We start from the raw sequence: 24117 nt of genomic DNA on the forward strand, positions 1-24117 counted from the left end.
CGAATCCAAGACAAAATTTTGAAACTATATTGGATTTTCACTATTGGACTAACTGCATATGACTATAAAATAGTCGGTTTTCAGCAACTCAAAAAAGAAAGAGATATTTAGTCATATACTCATTCTTAACACTGCTAGTTTACTTTCATGTTGATTAATGGCTGTAAAGTTCTAGTAGAGGGTAATAACACTGATTATTTCCTCTAAAATCCTATTTGGAATGCATGTCTACCACCGTAAAGTTTCAGTATAGGGTAATAACACTGCTTGTTTCCAATGAAATCCTATTTTGAATGCATGTCTACTACTATAAAGTTTTAGTACAGGGTAATAACATTGCTTGTTTCCTATGAAATCCTATTTCTAATGCATGTCTACCATTGTAAAGTTCCAATATAGGGTAATAACACTACTAGATTCTTCTGAAATCCTATTTTTAATGCATGTCTACCCCTTGTAAAGTTCCATTATAAGGTAATAATACTGCTAGATTCCTCTGAAATCCTATTTCTAATGCATGTCTAACTCTTGTAAAATTCCAATATAGGGTAATAACACTGCTAGATTCCTCTGAAATCCTATTTCTCATGCATGTCTACCCCTTGTAAAGTTTCAGTATAGGGTAATAACACTGCTAGATTCCTATGAAATCCTATTTCTAATACATGTTTACCCCTTGTAAAGTTCCAGTATAGGATAATAACAATGCTAGTTTCATATAAAATCTTATTTCTAATGCATGTCTACCACTGTAAAGTTCCAGTATAAGGTAATAACACTGCTTGTTTCATATGAAATTATATTTCTAATGCATGTCTGTAAAGTTGCAATATAAGGTAATAACATTGCTACCTAACAGCAAATTATAGTCGACTCAAAACCAATAGTGCATAAACAAAAAATACACGAATATACTCAGATTCAATTGAAAAAAACATACCTCAATTAATATGATAACATAATCAAATATCACAAATTTGTAACACAGCTCAAACCAAAACACAAAAGCAAATCCACAACCAAACTGAATTTGAAATCAATCCAAATTATAAACAAAAAGAAATTTAAATCACAATTTAAAACTCAAACGAATATCTAATACAAATTAGAACGAAATTAGAAAATCCAATAGCTTTTCTCCAAATCGATAATAACAAAAATAAACGTATAAAATCAAGAAGAATTGGATCTATATTTCAAATTTAAACTCCAAAGCTGCAAAAATTATGAAAACTTAACCAGCAACTTAATTAATCAAACATGAAATCACCCAAATCAAACTACAATAAAATCGAAAAAGTCCCTACAATACCTATACCAACATATTCAGACTAACAAGGGGAGTAATTTTTGGTCTTGGACCCCGACCAAAAAGTGGCCAGAGCAATCCGGAACATTGCCAAAGCCGTCGGTCAAACTAGGATGTATTGATTAATTTCCAAAACTCCAAAATCTATCCTAACCACATACATAAACAGCTTGAGCACGAAAATTAGATAAAGTTTCATATCTCGATCGACGGAAACAACAGCCGAGTCGCCAAAAACTTGAAATCCACATCTTTTGAGCTCGCAGCGTCGTCAATGGTCGATGTGGTCGGGCTTTAGCCCGAGTTGATCGTCGGCCCGGCAGATCCTTTCCGATCATTCGTTCGTGGCGAGCACCAAGATCGTTGGCCTAGGCTTGGTTTCTGCGAAGGGAGAGAGAGAGAGAGAGGGGCCCAAATTTTTTCAAAAAAACTAATTTAATACTAAATGGGTAATAAAGGTATTTCATTTAAGTAATTAAACTAAAAAATGTAACAGCTGTCAGTTTTGGGTATTTTTTGGGTGTGTTTCTATGTTTTAAATAGTGTAGGGTATATTTATAGTTTCATGTCTAGAAATGGGTGTTTCACTAATTTTGTATTAATTCTATAAAGTTGGGTCCTTGTCGTCTTTGGTTCAACCATAAACCAGTTTTCTTGCAGAAGGTATTTGAGCTTCCTGCTTGTCAAATTGTTTCTTCTGCTGGAGCAACAACGTGGGGAGTGCAGCAGTCAAGACTCCATCAACACCTCCTCTGGTACTGGTACGGTGGTGCCCTCCTTCTTGCCTTTTATCTTCTTCATTATATTTTTTATTTTCTAATTCTTCTGAATATGATCTCTCCTCCTGCTTTTCGTTTTAGTTTTGTTGTTGATACTGGACATTGTTCTATGTTGAATTTTCTTTTGAATCTTTATGTTTCAATTTCACACTGTACTGAGAATATGACTTAACCATTTTGATATATTATATATACACACACAAATATACATTGCTAATGGAAATCTTTGCTGTTTGCAGTTCCTGTAAAACTATTGAAATGGCCACTGAAGATGGGAAGAGCTTCGTAAAGAGAGACACACTCAAAAAAATAGAAGCAAAGATTCAAACTTTGTGGAAAGAACGTGACGTTTACAGGGCCGAATCTCGCGAAAAGCCTCCAGCCAGGGGAGAAGTTCTTTGGAAACTTCCCGTTCCCTTACATGAATGGCTTTTTGCATCTTGGACATGCATTCTCACTCTCAAAGCTAGAGTTTTCTGCACGTTATCATAAACTAAGAGGTGCAAATGTGCTCTTCCCTTTCGGTTTCCATGGAACAGGAATGCCCATCAAAGCGTCTGCTGATAAAATTGCACAAGAGATCCAACAGTTTGGACACCCGCCTGTCTTTCCCATCAACGAAGAGGATCAAGCGGACCAAGAAGAAGTTGAAGATGCAAATTCAGGTGCACCTCTAGAAACTAAGTTCAAGGGAAAGAAGTCCAAGGCTGCATCAAAATCAAGCGGACAAGCGTACCAGTGGGAAATCATGCGTAGTCTTGGCCTTTCTGACAGTGAGATATTCAAATTCTGCGAACCATCTGAGTGGTTGAACTTCTTCCCTCCATTGGCAATGGAAGACCTCAAGGCTTTTGGCTTGGCATGTGACTGGAGCCGTTTCTTTATTACTACAGACAGGAATCCGTATTTTGATAAGTTTGTGAGGTGGCAGATGCGGAAATTGAAAGACAAGGATAAAATTGTCAAAGCGAAACGTTACACCATCTGCTCTCCAATGGACGGGCAGCCATGTGCAGATAATGATAGGGCAATTGGCGAAGGAGTTCAGCCCCAAGAATATACTATCATCAAAATGGAGGTGGCGATACCTTTTCCTTCTAAGTTGGGAGTGTTGGAGGGGAGAAAAGTGTTCCTTGCTGCAGCAACATTGAGACCTGAGACCATGTATGGACAAACAAATGCATGGGTATTGCCCAATGGGAGGTATGGAGCCTTTGAAGTCAATGAAACAGATGTATTTATTCTTACGCAGAGAGCAGCACGTAATCTTGCTTATCAGGGGTTCTCTAGGATACCTGAGAAACCTTCCTGCTTGATTGAACTAACTGGTTACGATTTGATTGGCCTTCCATTGAAGTCACCACTTGCACACCATCAGATTATTTATGCCCTTCCTATGTTAACGATCGATGCAGACAAAGGGACTGGGATTGTGACTAGTGTACCTGGGGATGCTCCTGATGATTATATGGCTCTGCATGATTTAAAATCGAAACCAGCTTTTAGAAACAAATATGGTGTGAAGGATGAATAGGTTGTGCCCTTTGAGATTGTACCGATCATCAATATTCCGGAATTTGGAGATAAGGCTGCGAAGAAGGTCTGTGGTGATCTCAAGATCAAAAGCCAGAATGAGAAAGAGAAGCTAGCAGAAGCCAAGAGGTTGACATACTTGAAAGGGTTTACAGAAGGAACACTGCTCGTGGGAGAATTTGCAGGAAGGAGAGTCCAGGAGGCAAAATCGTGGATAAGGAGCAAACTAATGGAGGCAGGAAATGCAATCATGTATAGTGAACCAGAGAAGCGTGTAGTGTCACGGTCAGGTGATGAATGTGTTGTGGCTCAAACAGAGCAATGGTACATCTCTTATGGTGAAGCTGAATGGAAAAATTTGGCTGAGGAATGCTTGTCGAGCATGAACTTGTACTCTGACGTGACACGACATGGATTTGAACACACGTTAAGTTGCTTGAATCAGTGGGCTTGTTCACGATCGTTTGGGCTTGGAACACGTATTCCCTGGGATGAAAAATACTTGGTCGAGTCGTTGTCTGATTCAACCCTTTACATGGCTTCTTACGCCATTGCTCACTTTTTACACGATGGGGACATGTATGGGGATTCCACCACATCCGGGATTATACCTGAACAAATGACCGATGAGGTATGGGATTTTATCTTTTGTGATGTGCCCTTTCCAAAATCATCTGACATATCATCATCAATTCTGAATAAGATGAAGCAGGAGTTCGAATATTGGTATCCATTTGATCTTCGAGTGTCTGGTAAGGATCTCATCCAGAATCATTTAACATTTTGCATTTACAACCACACGGAAATTATGCCCAAGAAGCATTGGCCTCGTGGGTATAGATGTAATGGGCACCTCATGCTCAATTCTAAGAAGATGTCCAAGTCCACAGGGAATTTTTTGACATTGCGGCAGGCAATAGAGGAATATTCTGCTGATGCCACACGAATGGCTTTGGCCGATGCCGGTGATGGTGTTGATGATGCAAATTTTGTATTTGACACTGCAAATGCTGCCATCGGACGACTCACTAAAGAGATTGCATGGATGGAGAAGAGTTTGAGTGCAGACTCTTTGAGAAGAGGTTCTCCTTCTACTTTTGCGGACCATGTCTTTTTGAATGAAATAAATATTGCTGTGAAAAGGACTGAGCAGAACTACCAGTCTTGCATGTTCCGAGAAGCCCTTATCACTGGATTTTATGGTCTTCAAGATGCCAGGGATTGGTACGAGCTTTCATGTCGTGCTCAGGACATGAATCGAGATTTGGTGTGGCATTATATGGATGTAGAGACGCGCATGGTTGCTCCAATCTGTCCACACTATGCTGAATATGTGTGGAGGGAGGTTTTGAAGAAGGATGGATTTGTAGTAAGCGCAGGCTGGCCTGCAGCTGATGCTCCAGATCTAATCCTCCAAAGTGCCAATAACTATTTGAAAAAGTCGATTGATGTATTGACGAAGAAGCTTAGAAAGCACCAGCCAAATTCAAAGAAAGCCGGTAATAATGGTGCTCCAATTTCATCTTTGGTAGAAGGGAAGAAGCTAATAGGCCTGATATATGTGAAGGAGCAATTTGATGAGTGGAAGGCAGATTGGTTGAGGATACTTCAGAATAACTTCAACATAGAGACTCGTACTTTTGCTCCGGACAGGGTGATATTGGAGGCACCGCAGAGTAGTTCTTTTGGACAGGCTAAAGATTTTAGACAAATCCAGAATCTTTGCATGCCTTTCGTGAAGTCGAAGAAGAATAAGGCAGTTCAACTTGGGGCTCAGGCCTTAGATTTGAAGTTACCATTTGGAGAGATTGAGGTACTTAAAGAGAACTTAGACTTGATTAAGAGTCAACTGGATCTTGAAGAGGTAGAAGTTTTGTCTGCTGCCAACCCTGATGATTGTGCAAAAGCTGGTCCACATATTAAACAGATAGAGCAGAATCCTCCATTCCCTGGAAGCCCAACTACCATCTTCTTGACCCGCGGTAATTGTAATCCTTTTGGTACTTATCTGTAATTTGTATCAGCACTCCATGCCCAACTTGGTCCTCTCTAGCTTGGATGTCCAATGGATCTGAATGTTTAATTTTGCTTATTTTTTAAATTCCTCTTTCACTGCAGCTAAGGATCAACTACCCCACGACCACTGACTGCTCCACATTTTGGTGAGAATCCTTTTTTATTTATATGAGTTTTATTGTATTTCGGTGTTTGGGCTTGAATGTATCTCGTTGTTGGCAGAAAGTTAGGTTGTTTAAACCAACTAAATGAAAGTTTCAATTCGGTAGCTGTTTCATATTGATTACTGTTTAGTTTAAGGTTCAGATTTGGAGTTGTGTGTAAAACTCATTCTTTTCTGCATTTTCTATCTTGTATCATTTTAAGGATTTTGTTTGGTATTTTCATGTTTTGGGGATAATCCTTATTATCAGTTTTGGAGACCTAACAAATGTGACAATTAGATAAGGAAACCGTGATTAATTTAAGGGAAACACATCTCGAAGTTTGGTTTTCTGGAGCTGAGTGTGGCTTCCTTGTTGTCTTGAATGAAGCTTGAATTTCTTCATGTAATTATAATGATTGGATCTTTGACTAAGGTTTCTGTATTAATTAGTTATTCTTTATGCTTTTTGTAATTGCTATACTAGTAATGGTTATTGTTATAGTGCCTGGGTTGGCAAATTAGAAACAGAACTTGTTGTGGGGCACCAGTTCCTTCATGATCCGAACTTCATATCTGTATCAAACGGTCTCCAACTTTCCTTCGTTAAGTTTGTCTTAGGCTGCACTAGTGGTAATATTGGCATTGGGATTGACTGCTTGTTGTGATCTGTACTTTATATATTCTCCAATTTGTCTGCATTTGTTCTTTGCTTTTATTGATTCCTGGCCTACTGTAATAATATCAGAGACTGAATCCAAGTGAATGAACGAGTCCGGGGTTTGTAAAGAGCACAGGACTATAAGAAACACTACCCTTCCACTTTTGGTGTTTGATCTTACCATTTTTTATTGGAAACTTATGCCTCTCCATGATCAAAAGCTTAGCTGTCTTTGTACCAAAACATACGTGGTTGGTTCTGCATTATCATTTGAGCTGCTTTTACAACACATGCATGAGTCGTGCATTGTTTAGAATTGGACTGTATAGCTAGCTTACGCTTCATACATAATTATGACCAATACAACTCTCTGTATGCAGGCATGTTCGTTATGAGAGTCCTTTTGATGAAGGAGTGGTGACTCAAATGGCATTCTCTAAGTACAGAAAGACAGACATGGAGACGTGCTCAAGAAAAATACATGCATTGTTTATTTGAAGGATTAGTAATGCAGTTTTCTTTCTTTTTCTTTTTGAGAAGTAGAATTGTTTAGGAACCAAGTATTGTCTATCTGGAGACATAAGTTAGGAACCAATTAAGTTATACATATGGTTGCCTGAGTAGTTTTTATATATCATACAAAAGAAGCTATATATAAACTGTTTTTTTTTTTTTAATATGTATTTTTCCTTATATATATGAACCATTAAGTCCGACGCTTTAACTCATGTTAAATGAGTAAAATAATCTGATACAAAACTTTAGATGTGTCCCAAAATATTACAATACCAGTCAATAAGATTATGGTAGTTGGATTGTTTAACTGAAATTGTCAAAGCCTAGGCTTTGAGAATGTGTGAGTTTGGAGTGTTCCAGTAGTAGCAATGTAAAATTTTAATATACTTGTAAAGTAAATGACTGAAAATCAAAGCAATTATGAATTGAAACGGTAAATTGAATCAACGAGGTTCTTTTATCCTGATTGCTTTAGTGCCTAAGTTTCATGACTCAGTATGTGTTTGATGCTGTTCTAATTGGGCTTTGCAGAAGGTTAGGGTTTTTAAGGATGCGTATGTATATTTTGAAGAATGCTACTAAACTAACCCTAAAATTAACTGAGTACACTCTACTATCAAATTATTTGTTAAATTACTAAATTATCCTAATATAAAATGACCAAAAAGGATATATTGAATGGTGAAACAAATATAATTTTAATAAATACAACATACTCACCATAACCCTAATCAAACGTAGAGAAGCTGTAATTGAAGTAAATTGTGCAAAGAAAAGTATTAATCGAGTATGTAAGAAAGTACATGTAAGAAATTAAATTGTGCAGAGAAAAATATTAATCGAGTATGTAAGAAAATATTAATCGAGAGTATATCTCATTCATGTAAATATGAGTCAAAACAATTTTGGATGAATCATCCATTACTATATGAATATCCTAATTAGAGGATGTTGAGGAGGGAAACTCTAGTTTTGATCAAACACCTTGAAAATTGTTCAAGTGGCTCTTCTAGATCTTGCATGCACAACTCTAAATTGTGTAGTTGGGTTTGTGTATTTGTGGGAGCAGATATTTTCGTCTCCAATCACAACGCGACACGTGGAAAAGAAGATTATCTCTTTTAATTAATTAATTGAACCATTTTATCTGGCCAATTAATTAATTGGGATAAATATCTTAATTAACATGATATTATCTTTATTTAATAAGATAATATTATTAATTAAGATATTATCCTAATAAAGAGAAGATAATGTCATTATCTCAGATATTATCTCCATAAAAAGAGATAATATCATTTAATTAAGATATTATCTCCATAAAAAGAGATAATATCATTAAATCAGATATTATCTCAGTCCGACTCGATCCCTACGAATTTGGGTAGAGAATAAACTCAGCATATTCCCTACGAAACCCTAGCCCCGAGGCTCCTATAAATAGATGACTTCATTCATCATTCAAGGTACATAAAAACCTACTCCTTATACCCGAGAAAAATACCCGAAACTCTTTCTCTCTCTCCACTCTCCATATTTTCTCCACACGGCTCCGGCCGCCCGGTTCACACCCTACATAAACACTACTCCGTACCCTTTGCTTAGCTATTGTTTTCCTACAAACACTCGAACTAACTTAGGCATCGGAGGGCCTTTGGCCAACACCCCCCGAGTGTGGTCTATTTACTCCAATCTGTTTTACAGGAATCGAGGAAGAGAGAGAAGGAAGATCGAAGGTTGAAGGATCTAGAAGCGAATATTCTCCCGTGAGATTATTTGCACAAACATTTGGTGCTTTCATTGAGAGCACGAGTTATACTCAACGCGTGCTCAAGGAATCCGTTCCTCCTATTTTCCAATCAACCGAAGCCTTCCAAACAACCATGGTTGGAAGCAAACGCACTAGGAGCAAAACCGCCGCGGCTCGATCCGAGATGGCCCAAAGCCATTCCACCCACGATCCCGCGATCGACATGGTGGCACCACCACCTCTCGCCACCGTGCCACCTACCGGACCCGCAACCGGATCTAGCAACCTTCCGTGGCACTGCGCCGAACATGGTGGACCCTCCCATTAAGGTGGGCTCGTTACCACCACCGACTTAGGCCCGGTCTTGGAGCAACTTCAAGCGTTCGCCTCCATTGTCACCACGCCGACGCACGCTTTGGTACACGCCCAATGAAACCCTAGCCCGTGTGCAATTGGGCTCCACACGCTTCTCTCGCCCGATCCACAAAGTCAAGCAGATCTCAACCTGAGAGTCGACCAGCTAGCTCAGAGAATGGACGACCAAAATGTTCTTATGAGGCAGCTCATTAATCAAATAAGCGTGGCTCAAAATCTTGGCCTTGGACAACCAGGCGAAGAGAGAAGAATAGACGAACGCATCGGTGGGCAGCTTAACGGGCACCAAGCGGGTCGAGCGGACAAGGCGATGCACAACCACGTGATCAGCTTGCCGACATGTCGCAAGCATTTGCAAGCCACACACAAAGCAACGTGCGAGAAAGGCTCGGCCCACGACTTGACGTCCATGCTCGCCTGGGCCCGCAGAAATGTACTTCAAAGGCTAGGCTCGGGAGATCAAACCGACAATCGCCGCAATGAGGATCGTGAAGAGAGGCGCTCCGCTGCCCACTCGCAGAGAAATATTCACGAAAGGCTAGGCCCCGGGAGGTCAACCCGGTAACCCTCGCAATAAGGATCGTGAAGAGAGGCACTCCACCGCCGCCGTCAAGCTGCAGAAAATCCTCGCAAGCGCAGCCCACCAACACGCCTCCTAGGCAGCGCGGACGAGAGGACCGACCCGCGCGGACCAACGAGGAGGTCAATCAGCGTCGCCCGAATCGCAAAAGTCGCCAACGTGATCGACCAGCAATGCGCGCGGAAGACGTTGAGAAGCTTGTGAATGACCGACTTCGAGACTTGAACACTAGCGGGAACCTCGAGGATGCACTACGTAAGGAGATGGATCAGGCGATCTCTACTCCTTTCACCCCGAATCGAACAAGTTGCTCCCGGCGATTCTCAACGCCTTCGTTTACGCATTTCAAGGAGATTCCGATCCCGAGAGCCACCTAAAACACTTCAAAGTGTCATGATCCTCCACAAGGCCGACGACGCACCGATGTGCAAGGCGTTCGCAATGGCCTTGCGAGGAACAACTCAGATCGGTTCCACACCGCCATCCGGGTCGATCAACAGTTTCAAGGAACTTGCCTATGTCTTCACTAAAGAATACACTTCTTATCGGACGATCAAGAAGAACCCAGATCATCTGTTCAACCTACGCAAGAAGCCCGACGAATCCATTCGAGATTACATCAAGAGGTTCAAAGCAGAAAAGGCCAACATCGTAGGGTGCGACGACCAAATCACATCATCTACCTTCAAGAAAGGTCTTCCAGCAGAACACGAGTTATACCGCGAGCTAACTATCACTCCCGGCCCGACTTTAGCAGAGGTCTGCGACCGCAGAACGCTCACGCGCTCGGGATGATGATCGAATTGCCGCGAAGAAGTCCACCGAGCAGGAGATTGGCGTACTGCAAAGCGGCGGGCCAAAGAAGCGATGGATTTAACAACAAGAATAAGGACAAGCGCAGGTCACACCCACAAGAGGACGCTAAGGCAGGAGAGAACTACACCAAGTTCACTATCCCTATACATCAAATCCTAGCCCAAGTGAAAAACAAACCTTGGGTAAAAAGACCGCCACCTTTGAAAGGAGATCCAGACAGGAGGGATACTAGCAAATCTGTGCCTTCCATGGGACGCATGGACACACTACGAACAATCGCTTCGCTTGAAAGCACACCTCGAAGAACTCGTGAGGGAAGGTCACTGCACGGAATTCATCGCTAAGCAGGCCATCCGACAGATAGAGGACCGCGACACCGCCAAGGAGCCGCCCCAAAAGGTCATAAGGATTAACACAATCCTAGCCGACTCCGAGGAATCTGGGTTGACCAGCAAGGAAAAAAAAAGGAAGATCAAACAAGCCACTATGATCTTCCAAGTCTCAACCGACCTTCCGCTAGCAGAAGACGATCTTGTAATCGGCTTCCAAAAGAAAGATCTAATTGGCCTTGATCTACCACACAATGACGCTCTTGTCATCAGCATTCAAATCGCTCAGGCCATGGTCGATCCGAATCCATGCGCAGGGCGGCAGCCAACATCCTACAATTGATGCTATCCAACGATGGGCTTAGAGACAAATATCAATAAATCAGCCAAGTCACGACTGGCTTCAATGGAGCAACAACGGTTACCGTAGGCACGATAGAGCTCGACGTCTACGCCCCACCTGTAGTCAGCTCGCAAACGTTCATGGTCATTGATGAAGTCTCACCCTACAATGGCATTCTAGGCAGACCATGGATCAGCAAGATCAACGCCATCACCTCCGCCACGCATCAGAAGATTCGCTACCCCATTCCTTGGGGTGGGATCGGCCAAATCAACAGCGATCAGGCAATGGCGAGGAAATGCTCACTCAAGGGTGAAGAAAGGCAAGCAAACACAGTTTCTCCCGTGAATCAAGGAGATCTAAAGGGAGTAGAACAAGCAGATGAGAAAGCGATCCCGTTTCGACGGCCGAGCAGAGCCAAAAGGAAAGGGAATGACTACTCCCCAATAGCAATCAAAGAATCAGGACCAAGTCGAGGGAATCCGTCCGGAGGTCTATCCGAAGAAGGATGGAAGCCCGAGGAGGACGTTGAGCTAGTACTCCTTGATCCTCGACAAGCCGGAGAATAGCGCAGATCGGCTCGCGCCTAAGCCGAGAGAAAAGGCGAGCTTGTAGCCTTCCTCCGAACAACAAAGACGATTTGCATGGTCACCATCGACATGCCCGCATCGATCCCCAGATCATCCGCCATCGCTTACACGCCAACCCACCATCAAGCTCAGAGCGCAGAAGAGACGCAACCGCCCGAGCGGTCGCCATCATTGAAGCCGAGATCGACAAGCTTCTAGCTGCCGGTTTCATTGAAGAAGTCTCATACGCAGAATGGCTGGCGAACGTTGTTCTAGTAGCAAAGAAAGATAAAGGCCTGTGGAGAGTGTGCGTCGACTATACTGACCTCAACAAGGCATGTCCTAAAGATAACTTTCCACTGCCGAGAATTGACCAGCTCGTTGATTCAACTTCCGGCAATCAACTGCTAAGCTTCATGGACGCCTACTCCGGTTACAACCAGATCATGATGCATGAAGACGACAAGGCAAAGCCTCTTTCATCATCGAAAGAGGTACCTACTGCTACAAGGTCATGCCCTTTGGGCTGAAGAACGCTGGGGCAACCTACCAAAGGCTGGTGAACAAAATTTTCAAGGAGCAAATCGGCAAGACTATGGAGGTCTACGTAGACGACATGCTAGTCAAAGCTCCTGAGCGAGCAGACCACATCAAGAATCTTGCCGAGGCATTCAGCCTACTCCGAAAATACAATATGAAGTTGAACCCGAGCAAATGCACATTTGGAGTCTCGTCCGGCCGATTCCTTGGATACTTAGTCACCCAAAGAGGAATTGAGGCACATCCAAATCAAATCAAGGCTATACTCAACATGAAGTCACCTGCCACAACAAAGGAGATACAAAGTCTAACGGGTAGGGCGGCAGCTCTCAACCGATTCCTCTCTAGATCTACCGACAAATGCAGGCCATTTTTCAAAGCCTTGAAGAAGGGACACAAAGACAAGTGGGATGACGAGTGTGAAGTAGCTTTTCAAAACTTGAAAACTTACCTCACTTCACCTCCATTGCTCTCAAAACCGATACCAGGCGAGGACTTGTACATCTACCTAGCGGTGTCCCACTCACTGTCACTCACTCTCATCCGAGAAGAGTCAGGGGGCACAACATCCTTTATTCTACACTTCAAAAGCTCTCCTCGATGCAGAGACTCGCTATCCGAAAATGGAGAAGCTCATTCTTTCGCTTGTGGTTTCTGCGAGAAAGTTAAGGCCCTACTATCAAGCACACCGGATAATTGTCATAACAGAATTTCCTTTGAGATCGATCCTTCACAGCCCCGACGCTTCTCAGCGACTCATGAAATGGGCTATCGAACTCAGTCAATACGACCTCCTCTACCGGCCGAAGACTGCTATAAAAGCCCAAGTTTTAGCAGATTTTGTTGTAGAGTTTACTCCGACAGCCGAAGAAGAGAAGATGGTTACGAAAAGCAAGGAAAAAGCGGACGACACCTCCCCCACCGATTCGAACCTACCTAACGACATGTGGCAGTTGCATGTAGACGGAGCATCAAATCACAAAGGAGCGGGAGCAGGAGTCGTCATAATCACTCTAGACGGAACCTTGTTGGAACAAGCTATCACACTAGGCTTTTCTGCTTCAAACAACGAGGCAGAATATGAGGCACTGCTTGCAGGACTACGCCTAGCGAAAGAACTGTCCGATCAAGAGACTGGCCATCTACTCGACTCCCAACTGATCACGAATCAAGCCTCAGGCGAGTACATGGCAAAGCATCCAAGAATGGTCCAGTACCTCGATAAAGTCCAAGGACTTTTGAAAGAATTCCCTACTTTCACCATCCAACAAGTTCCACGGGCAGAGAACACTCATGCAGATGCATTGGCGAGCCTAGGATCAGCACTCGGACACCCAGCAGACGCTCCATCCCAGCTTGAACACCTTGACCGGCCAAGCATCGAAGAAATAGAGCCGATCGACTCAATGCAGATTGATGAGGACCCCAGCTGGCAAGACCCCATCATCGACTACTTAGTGAATGGAAACCTGCCAACGGATAAGTCCGAAGCTAGGAAGGTCCAGCAGAAGGCCGCGAGATACTATATGCACGGCAGCAAGCTCATCCGTAGATCATACTCCGGCCCTCATCTTACCTGCATAAAGTACCCTCAAACACTTGAAGTCCTCTGCAAAATTCACGACGGCGAGTGTGGCAACCACTCGGGGGCAGGTCACTCGCCCAGAAAACTCTAAACGTAGGCTATTTCGGCCTACCATGCGCCACGACTACCGAATATGTCAACAAATGTGATCGTTGCCAACGATACAAGCCGATCCCTAATTTGCCTGCCGAAGTTTATCATCCGCAAAACAGTCCATGGCCATTCATGCAATGGGCCATCGATTTAGTGGGTCCCTTGCCACCGGCGCCCGCCAAGAAAGAAATGATGATCGTCGCCACCGACTACTTTACTAAATGGATCAAGGCCGAAGCTCTATCCTCTACTAAAGAAGCCGATGTGAAGCGATTCGTCTGAGAAATATCATCTGCCGGTTAGGCTGCCCACAATCGTTAGTCACGACAATGGCTCACAATTCATTGGCAAGCAAATCACCGCCTTCTTTGCGAAGTCCAAGATCAAGCAACACCTGTCCACTCCAAGGTATCCACAAGGAAATGGGCAGGCCGAGGCATCCAACAAAGTCATATTAGACTGCTTGAAGAAAAGGCTAGAAGGCGCCGAAGGGAAATGGGTGGACGAACTCCCCGGAGTACTATGGGCTTATCGCACCACCAAACGAAGGTCGATGGCGAAACCCCATTTTCCCTTGCCTATGGAACTGAAGCGATCATTCCTCCTCACGTCACTATCCCTCTATAGGCATTGAAGTCGGCAGTATAGAGCAGAACTCCGAGCAGATGAGACTCAACCTTGACTAACTTGAAGGCGAGAGCGAGAAGGCCATTATCCGAGTCGCCTCCTATCAACAGCAGTTGAAGTCCTACTACGACAAAAGAGCTAAGATCAGACAGTTTCAACCTGGCGACCTTGTGCTAAGAAAGGCCTTCATCACTGCACAAAGACAAGGGTCTAAGAAAATGAAACCCAATTGGGAAGGCCCTTATGTGATCAGCCGGTCCGAGGGCAGAGGAAGTTACACGCTGGACACCATAGATGGGAAGGAAATATCATGGCAATGGAATGCCTACCATCTCCGAAAGTATTATCCGTAATGCTACCTACTGACTGCTAGAAGCTCCAAGCTTTTGTACTCAGTGATTTTCATTTTCGAATAAAGGACTGTAATCTTATGAATATCAATATAAGCTCAGTTTCTTATTCCAAAATGTCTCATCTACCCACAAAACACAATGTTGTCCATAAGCAGCGTCCTTTGGGAGACGCAGGCAACGAGCGTAAGCGCCGGAGACGCAGCCCATAAAAAGCGTCCCTAAAGGAGACGCAGGTGCGCCAGAATTTCCTAAAGGAGGTATCGTGTTCATATCCGTTCCCTAAGGCGGGATAGTCGATAGTTGCCCATAAGGAGCGCCCTAAGGGAGATGCAGCGGCGACTAAAGCGTCCGCTTAGAGACGCAGCCCACTAAAAGAGCGCCCTAAGGGAGACGCAGGTGCACCAGAATTTCTTAAAAGGAGATCTCCATGCCTCTGCGGAATTATCCAAGTTCCTATCCGCTTCCTAAGGGAGGCGGGATAGTCACACGCTTGCCCATAAGCGGCGTCCTTCGAGACGCAGGCGACGACTAAAAGCGTCCGCTTGGAGACGCATCCCACTAAAAAGCGTCCCTAAGGGAGACGCAGGTGCGCCAGAATTTCTTAAAAGGAGGTCTCCATGCCTCCTACGGGAAGTATCCGGTTCCTATCCGTTTCCTAAGGGAGGCAGGATAGTCACACATTGCCCATAAGCAGCGTCCTTCGGGAGACGCAGGCGACGACTAAGCCATCCTAAGGGATATGAAGAACACGCCGGAGCCACTTAGGGGCCTGGCATTCGCCAACTTCCTAAGGGGAGTCATCCTAAGAGATATGCAGAACACGTCCGAAGTCCTTCAAGAGGAACCCTGGTACTCATGAATCTCCAAAAGGAGATGTGCAATCAAGACACTAGCCGGTTACTCAAGCAGTTCACAAGACAATATGCAAATTGAAGTTGAAAAATAAAGACTGAGATTTTCATAGCAAAGCGACCAACCGGCCAAGTTCAAACAAAAGAAGATGGTCAAACAAGACCAATTATTCTAAACGAAAACAAACTACAAAAGCTGAAAAGAAATAAAGGAGTCTTCGTCTACTCTGAAACACCAGCAGGAGATCCGATCTACGCCTCTTCGGTCACTGTCAGCCACGCTTCAGCTCCACATGGCTGATCTATGACGTCTGCCACCACCTCATCGGCTGCATCCTCCTCTGCTCAATCTTCCTCGCCATCGCCTCTTTAGCCACACGCTCGCCTCCTTCAGTATTCACAGATTAGCCTCTTCACTTTTCGCAGGGGCAAGTCCGGATAGAGCATCTTGATGTCTTCATCTCCAATGGCGTAGAAGGGGTCATATCCTTTTGTGCAGTCCAAGTAGCCCAACTTGTACGCGTCCATGGCAACTTCGGACTTGGATTCCTCAGCAGACTCATGATAGGCGTGAAATCTAACCAAAAGCTTGTCATAGCTATGAGAGATGTCGGCATTCTTGCGCTCAAGGTGGAAGTAAGCATCTTTTCGACTTGCCAAGTCAGAATGAAGAGTTAAGCTCGGAATCCTTCTCAAGAAGGGAACTCTTCAACTCGATATCATCCCCGCAAATCGACGCCTTCTTCTCATAACGGGTCCTCGGCGGAAAGTTTGCTAACTAACTCGGCATTCTTCTTCTCCAACTCGCCGAAATGGCAGAAGAGGGGCAACAGCAGACGAGTTCGAATGGTCTCAAGCAGCAAAAACTACTCCCTTTGAAGCAGATGAAGTGTCGCTTCCCTTTGTTTTTCCAAAGAAAGACTTGAGAAAGCACCAAGATCGCCAAATGACTGATTTGGTTAACCAAAGACAAGAGGATGGACTTGATAGAAATTGCGTCTTTAGCGATCGTACACGCCGCATCCCCGCAAGGCTAGATTTGTCCACATTTGGATCAGCCACTTGCGTAAGGACCTTTTGTTCGGCAGATGACTCTTGCTTTCCTAGCCTCCGCCAACCTCACTTCCAAAGGATCATGACGGTTGGATGAATGAGCAGACCTCCCACTTTGACCTCCACTCTTCGACTGGTGCAAACGACCCAAACTTCGGGAGGAACATCCGCATCTCTTTGTCTTTCAACAGGTGAGCTAGATCGCACACGGACCACTTCGCGGAGCAGATCATGATCTCCAAGCTTGTCAGCAAGAGGCTTAAGGAGCATCCCTTATGTTGCGCATACCGCCAATCTTCTTGCTCGCACCAACAAAATGCTTGACCACGGCAGATGAGGCGGGAACAACTCCTACTTGGATCTTCTCAGCAGAAGGAAGCTTTGGCTTCTTCCTCAATGGAGACACGTTCCTCGTCCGTGAAGAGGTAGCTTGAGTTCTTGGAGACGTGACTTCAGCCTTCCTTTTTGATGGGGTTCAGAGAGCATGCCTTTGTTCAGCAGACAGATCATCGTGGTCCGGACCATTATGCTTCCATCTTTCGACATCCTTAGTCGGGGCACCACCGTCCTCCTCCCGATACTGCTCAACAACCAACGCCACTCAAGGAACTTTTGGGGATGTTCAAAGCGCGACCTTAGCCATGTCAGCTCAAGCTCTAATTTCTTCCGATATCGCTACAAGTAGAAGATGTAGTTAGTCACTACGCTTCAAGAAATTCAAACAAAAAGAGAGCAGATAGAAGAAAAAATAAATAATAAAAAACTACAAAAAGACGTACAATTGCAGTAGATGATGGGAACAAGTGGACCATCACCAACATTGCCTTCCCACCGTCCGTGACCTCCAACACATCATCATGCCACACGTGATCTCCTTGGCTAAGATCAAAACTTGACATTGCAGCGGTTGTGCGCTCTTGAAACACCTCACTTTAAAAAATAGAAGAACTCTCGCACTGTTAGCTCCAACGTGAAGAAACAGCTTAGATTCTCGAAGCACATGATCGCTGATAAACATTGGGAGTACACTGGCTCGGACCACACCCCATGGCGCAAAACACCTCCTTGAAGAGCTTCGACAACGGGAATTTGAAGCCCAAGGAGAAGTAAAAGGGACTGAAGGTGATGATTCTCGCATTTGGATCATTCGCATCCACGCAAGGCATGTTGTCAATCAAAGGCTTCGCCAGCTTGATATGCACATCCTCAGGAATTGCGAAGCATAAGCACCCGCCACCTCTGGAATTGATCTTCATTTGTAACGCGCTGCAGGTTGGCCACAAACCTCTTCTTGTACACCTCGGAACCTCCCCACAAATACAAAGGCACCTGAGAGCTTGAAGCCTTGCTACCGTCTCTGGAGGGCATGGTTAGTCAACAAACAACTGCAAGAAGAGAAGAAAATTAAACAAGTTAGAATCCCAAAAGAAAAAAAAAACAGCAGTATAAAAAAAAAAAGGGCTGGCAGAAAAGGAAAAAGAAAAGAAGAAGTAGCCCAGCATGAGCAGCCCGTCAGTCCCTCCAGCCCAGCACGAGTAGCCCGCCAACGCACGCAGCCCAGCACGCATGTGGCCCGACTCCAGCCTGGCCCGGTTCTCCAGCTCCAGCACGAGTAGCCCGCCCACGACGCGCAAGGCCCAGGGCCTCTCCGCCTCTGCTCCAAATCCCAGCCCGTTTGTCTCTTTGAGCCCAGCGCATGTGCCAGCCCTGCATCACGCCAGCTCCAGCCCAGGCCAGGTAGCTCCAAGACCAGCATGCGCCTCATGCTCCATTTGACTCCAGCACGAATTCTCCAGCTTTTGTCACCACATGCACGAACTTGCAACCCATGCTGGACCACCTCCTTGCTGCCAAAAATCAGAAAAAAATATATATGTGCATATATATTTTCACGAGCTCGACTCACTTTGGATGCACGGCAATTCCTCTCTTCAACAAAGCAGTACGAATTCTCTAAAGTCTTTCTCAAGCTAGAAGGAAGAGAAGTTAAGTTTGTGATGTGAGAAAGAGTGAAGAAAAGCCCTGTATTTATACAGGTTGGACAACCCAGGTCAAGGAGAGATCGCAAGCTCATTCCTACTGGGAATCCAACTCCAACAACAGTCAAAAGCCTACACCAATTGGAAATCTGATCTGCAAAGGAGTCCAACTCACATAATAAAGCCCAGACACAGTTGGAGAGCCCGAAAAAATATATATATAAATAATTTCATCTCCTACATACCACACAAGCGCCATGCAGAAGTTGGGGGCATTTGTGGGAGCAGATATTTTCGTCTCCAATCACAACGCGCCACGTGGAAAAGAAGATTATCTCTTTTAATTAATTAATTGAACCAGTTTATCTGGCCAATTAATTAATTGGGATAAATATCTTAATTAACATGATATTATCTTTATTTAATAAGATAATATCATTAATTAAGATATTATCCTAATAAAGAGAAGATAATGTCATTATCTCATATATTATCTCCATAAAAAGAGATAATATCATTAAATCAGATATTATCTCAGTCCGACTCGATCCCTACGAATTTGGGTAGAGAATAAACTCAGCATATTCCCTACGAAACCCTAGCCCCGAGGCTCCTATAAATAGATGACTTCATTCATCATTCAAGGTACATAAAAACCTACTCCTTATACCCAAGAAAAATACCCGAAACTCTTTCTCTCTCTCCACTCTCCATATTTTCTCCACACGGCTCCGGCCACCACACACGGCTCCGGCCGCCTTCACACCCTACATAAACACTACTCCGCCCTTTGCTTAGCTATTGTTTTCCTACAAACACTCGAACTAACTTAGGCATTGAGGGTTTTGGCCAACACCCCGGGTGTGGTCTATTTACTCCAATCTGTTTTACAGCAATCGAGGAAGAGAGAAAAGGAAGATCGAAGGTTGAAGGATCTAGAAGCGAATATTCTCCCGTGAGATTATTTGCACAAACAGTATTTTCAATAATGTTATCAGATTCTTTTGTCTTGTGACCAACAATTGAGTGCAATGTTGCATCTACCATTGCAAATTCAGTTGCATCTATTTCTTCTTCTTCTTCTTGTTTACATGCTACAACTCTTTTACGGTGGATCAAGTTGGAAACTAGTTGCAATCCACTTGGCTTCGATTTGTCTTGAGACTTGAGGTAAAAGAAAACATGGATTATGATAGGTATTAGGGTGGTGTGTGATAGAGTGAATTCAGGTGTACTGAGGGTATTCTTGAGACTTGAGGTAAAATATTAGGGTGTACTTAGATAATAGAGCATACTAAGTTAATTTTAAGGTTCGTTTAATAGAATTCTATTTTAAAAGTGATTTTTTCACATTTTTTTTTAAAATTAAATTTGTTGCTGATGAACGAGTGTTATTGGATAGGCATTTTTTTATTTTTATTTTTTTTTTTGCGTATGCAAAAACATAATTTCTAAAGGTTTTAACGAGGCCACTGTATCGTGTCACTATTTAAATGCCTTTGGTTCTATGAATGAATTCTTTTTCTATAAAAAGGTTCTTCTCCTCTTCTTTTTTTAAATTTTTTATTATATATTTCATCTAGACTTTCTTGCTTTACTAGTCAAACATTTTCAAATCTTCTAAATTCATAACACGATGATGAATCTCATATATTCTAACAATCTCATCAATTGAGGACAATCTAAATGAAACAATAAATTTAATATTTGTATAATAGAAAAAGTTTCTTGACAAATATTCAACTTTTTCTACTATACTTTGTATAAACAGCCTCACATATACTTTTTCTACTATACAAATATTCATCTTATTGTTTCATTTAAACTAGCCTCTTGGTACACATTTTTATTTTTTATTATTATGAAAATTAATAAATATAAATATATATAAAATTTTATGTGTTTTCAATTTAAAATAAATGGAGAAAAAGAAGGAAGAGAGATAGAGGGTCGAGAAAGTCCAAACATAAGCATGGTCCCCAATATGACATAAATCAACTGTTATTTTCCACACTACATGGTCAAGAATCATTGGACTACAGTCTTTTTCTTTTTGAGTTTTTTCGTCTCTCTTAAGCTCAATTCAACTTTGGCTGGCTGCTCAGAGACGGAGAGAGAGAGAGCCTAAAGAGATGAACTTTGATTAATTGGTGATTGACTTTGACAGCATCCAATTCCTAGGTTCTCTCTCATCCTTCTCCACGGTTTCTTCTCACCTTGAAACTGTTATATTCTAATTCTTGTATGCAGATTTTTTATAGGTCCGATGATTTGGGAATCTAATAAACACCAATTCGAGTTTTAGAAGGTCTGAAACATACCCAATTTGTATTTTGTTCCTACCCTTATCTCATACATGGTGCTTCAATGCAAGAAATGAAATTTTCGAGGCAAACCCATTTCAGTTCCAGGTCTGATCTGTAAACTTTTACTGTCTTTGGTTGACCAGAAAAAAGACAAAATTTCTCCATTTTGGTTTTGAAAAGGAGGGTCTTGAAGGAGTTTCAAGGGTGGTCCACTTAAATTTTTCTTGCCAACTTTTATCTGATTGTTTGCTTTTGCTTCATAGCTTCGTGTATGTTGTGAATCGTGAATTACGCATATATAGATATAGATTTCTAGCTCTGTATTGAATTTCTTGTTATTAGTTGAATCATCATGTCCTCTGAATCCTGTGGGTCGAGCTTGCTTCTGGCTCTGTCAGATGATGTGTTTTCTATTGTCACCTGGTCCCTCTCACCTAGAGATATAGGCAATCTCAGTCTATGCTGCCGTAGTTTGTATGCACTCATGGAGTCCGAAAAAGTGTGGCAAATCCAATGTGAAATGGTTGGAATTGTACCTCTTCAAGACCTTGTTCAGTGGCGTAAGGCCGTCTCATCATACAAGGCACTTTGCCGCTTTCTCTTTAGTGTTCAGCCACTAATGGGAATATGGGTTCATCAGAATCCAGAGCTTGGCAATGTAGTCTATGTCATGCCAGGTTTTGTTTCTGTTGTTGGGTGCCGCATAATACCTCAAGAACTCGGGCCGTTAGGCATTGAAGACGGCCCTATTCTGTGGGCTCCTGTATTTGAAATTATTTGTGATTTTGATGGCTCCACATCCTTTTTTCTACATGGAAGGGAGAAGGGACATGATTATGTGTATCCTGGTTTTGTGAAACCTATCGGCAGGTCATGCAATGTGCTTTTGCTTGAGATCGAGCCTAGACTACATAAAAATCAGGGTAAATCATTGCATTGCAAGAGTTTTGTTCACAACTCAGATAAGGAGTCGTCAAGGAACATTTGTAGGTCAAATAGTGGACTTTCAAGGTCCCAGAGGGTGTTTGGACAGAGTGAGACATTGGTGCCCTTCAGTCGATTGGCTTTCAGTGATAGAAGAAAATTACTTGATGTTATCACGAGCCAGATTCGTCTAAAGGTTCCTGATGCAGCAGTTGGGCCACTCTTTCCTCGGTTGAGGGATAATGAGGAGAACTTCCAGAAGGATATGGTGCTCTTATTGGAACGAAGATCAATGATTATTCAAATGCATAAGCTTGGTGGAGGTGACATAGATTTGAAGGCAAGTAGTCTGCTGCCATCTGATCCCACTCAGCTGCAATTGAGTGAGATCAGAAAGAGTCTTGATCGGTTAAGTGTTTCTCAAAACTCTATTAATGAGGAAGACGGTCACAGACAATGCAACAGGAGGAAAACTCTTAGCAAGTACTTTAGGGATAGCCTCAATCAGATCTTTGGGAAGTCAGTCGCAACCACTGCAAACTCAAAGACTAGTTCTTCAAGCAGTGAGAATAAGCACGCATCCCTTGAGGATTTTCTGAGTTCAGGTGATACAATAGGATTGACTTTACATGCTTCACATGTGAAGTTATCTTCTTATCGAGCATGGCCAAACATGCATGACAGTCGATTTGCCATTTACAGATTGCCCTTGCGGATCCCAACTGCGGAACAAGAATATGCTGGTTTATGGGGAGGGACTTTTGGTTGGCCTCCTGGGAAGTCGTCCAAAGACAAGCCTGGAAAGGCTCTCTTCTTTCTTTTGCTTTCTTATGAGGAGTGCCGGGGGCAACAACTTCTAATTGCAACCAAAATATTAGAGGGTACCCACTATGTTCTGCATCCTAATGGCTCAGCCATGTTTGTAGTTAATATCGATGAACCTTCATTCGATCCATTCCCTTGGGATACTGATGCAGGTGCAGATTCCCTTGCTGTGAATATTAAGCATGTTTTTAAAGGGGAGGGTATTGCAAATGGGTATGGGTTTAGGTATCCAGGCTCGAAACCGGGTTCTCTCTTTGTATTTCAAGATGGTCAACTTGCCTTCATTTGGAATGAGTCTAGGGCTGTCTTGACTTTGCAGAGGCTTAACTTGCAAGAGCTTTTAAAAAAGGGCGAAAGGGTGCCTGCGCTACCTCCGATTGCTAATTTTTCATATTTGACCAAGTCTTACTCAAATGTCTTTGCTGAGTTCCCAAACACCTCAACTTCTTGGGTGTCATCAAGGTATGCCTTATGCCTTGCCTCCATTGAAAATGCTTGTACTAATTTGGGTCTTCCCCACTCCCCTAATTAATTACATAAATGTTGCCTCCTTACTTATATCGTTTGCTAAACTCTATTGAAACAGGGAGGAAAAATCTGATCCCTAGGTGAACACAATAGATGAGGCCTTCTTGTACACATGAAGCCAAAGAAAAAGTAAGAATACAAAGAATTATTAAAGAGAAGATGTGGTGGCTCTGTAACTTCTCTTTTCTTCTGTATGATAGGATTTTGCTTGCTGTGGTGAGTGCTGAGGTTTTCAGCAAGATTATCTCCTTGTTTTAACTTTATTTTGTGGCATGAAAAAAACAGTATTGATTTCATCATGATTTATTAATCGTCATTGAGAAATGAAGGAAGCCAAAACGAAATAAAACTCAAGGTTGTTTTTTTTACATGCTCAGATTAGAGGTCTAGAGTTTCATAAAAAATAAAAAGAGAGAATATAGAGAGGTACAAGGAGGTTATAACATGAGATGTGTTTGTCCTCAAAGTTTCTTTATGTTTTTTGGCAAAATAAAGGACTTTCTGACCTTTCTCAAACGTTTTTCGCAAAATTTTCTTATCACGGAACATATTCATACGGTCCTTGTATGTTTTTAGCACAAGCAAAAGCATCGTTCCTTATTCCCTCTAGTTCATTGAGTTGGAGTTTTCTTTGAATTCATGCTTTGTCTAGAGTGAAATTAGGTTGTTTGATAGCTCAAAAAGCTCTATGCTCTAACTCAACAGGCAAATGACATACATTTCCATACACAAGTC

At 42.9% G+C, this 24117-nt stretch overlaps 2 protein-coding genes and 1 pseudogene across 3 annotated transcripts; all 3 read left to right on the forward strand.

Annotated features, from left to right (window-relative positions):
• Positions 1-2346: 2346 nt before the first annotated feature.
• On the forward strand, positions 2347-7083 carry LOC103327068 (leucine--tRNA ligase, cytoplasmic-like; annotated as a pseudogene). The gene is made up of 3 exons (XR_016125266.1): positions 2347-5603; positions 5740-5783; positions 6821-7083. The product of XR_016125266.1 is annotated as a leucine--tRNA ligase, cytoplasmic-like (transcript).
• A 4206-nt stretch (positions 7084-11289) lies between these two features.
• Positions 11290-14916, forward strand: LOC148919273 (uncharacterized). Its single transcript, XM_089048835.1, is given in 5 exon segments — positions 11290-11685; positions 11829-12180; positions 12183-12818; positions 12865-13911; positions 14630-14916. Coding segments are annotated over 5 exon segments (2718 nt in total).
• Positions 14917-20863: 5947 nt separating this feature from the next.
• On the forward strand, positions 20864-23706 carry LOC103327050 (F-box protein At5g39450). The gene is given in 3 exon segments (XM_008229327.2): positions 20864-23316; positions 23441-23454; positions 23457-23706. Coding segments are annotated over 3 exon segments (1896 nt in total). The 5' UTR covers positions 20864-21457; the 3' UTR covers positions 23480-23706.
• Positions 23707-24117: the final 411 nt, after the last annotated feature.

Source organism: Prunus mume, linkage group LG3 (assembly GCF_029339155.1).
Source record: "Prunus mume cultivar Tortuosa linkage group LG3, ASM2933915v1, whole genome shotgun sequence".
NCBI classification, from domain to species: Eukaryota; Viridiplantae; Streptophyta; class Magnoliopsida; order Rosales; family Rosaceae; genus Prunus; species Prunus mume.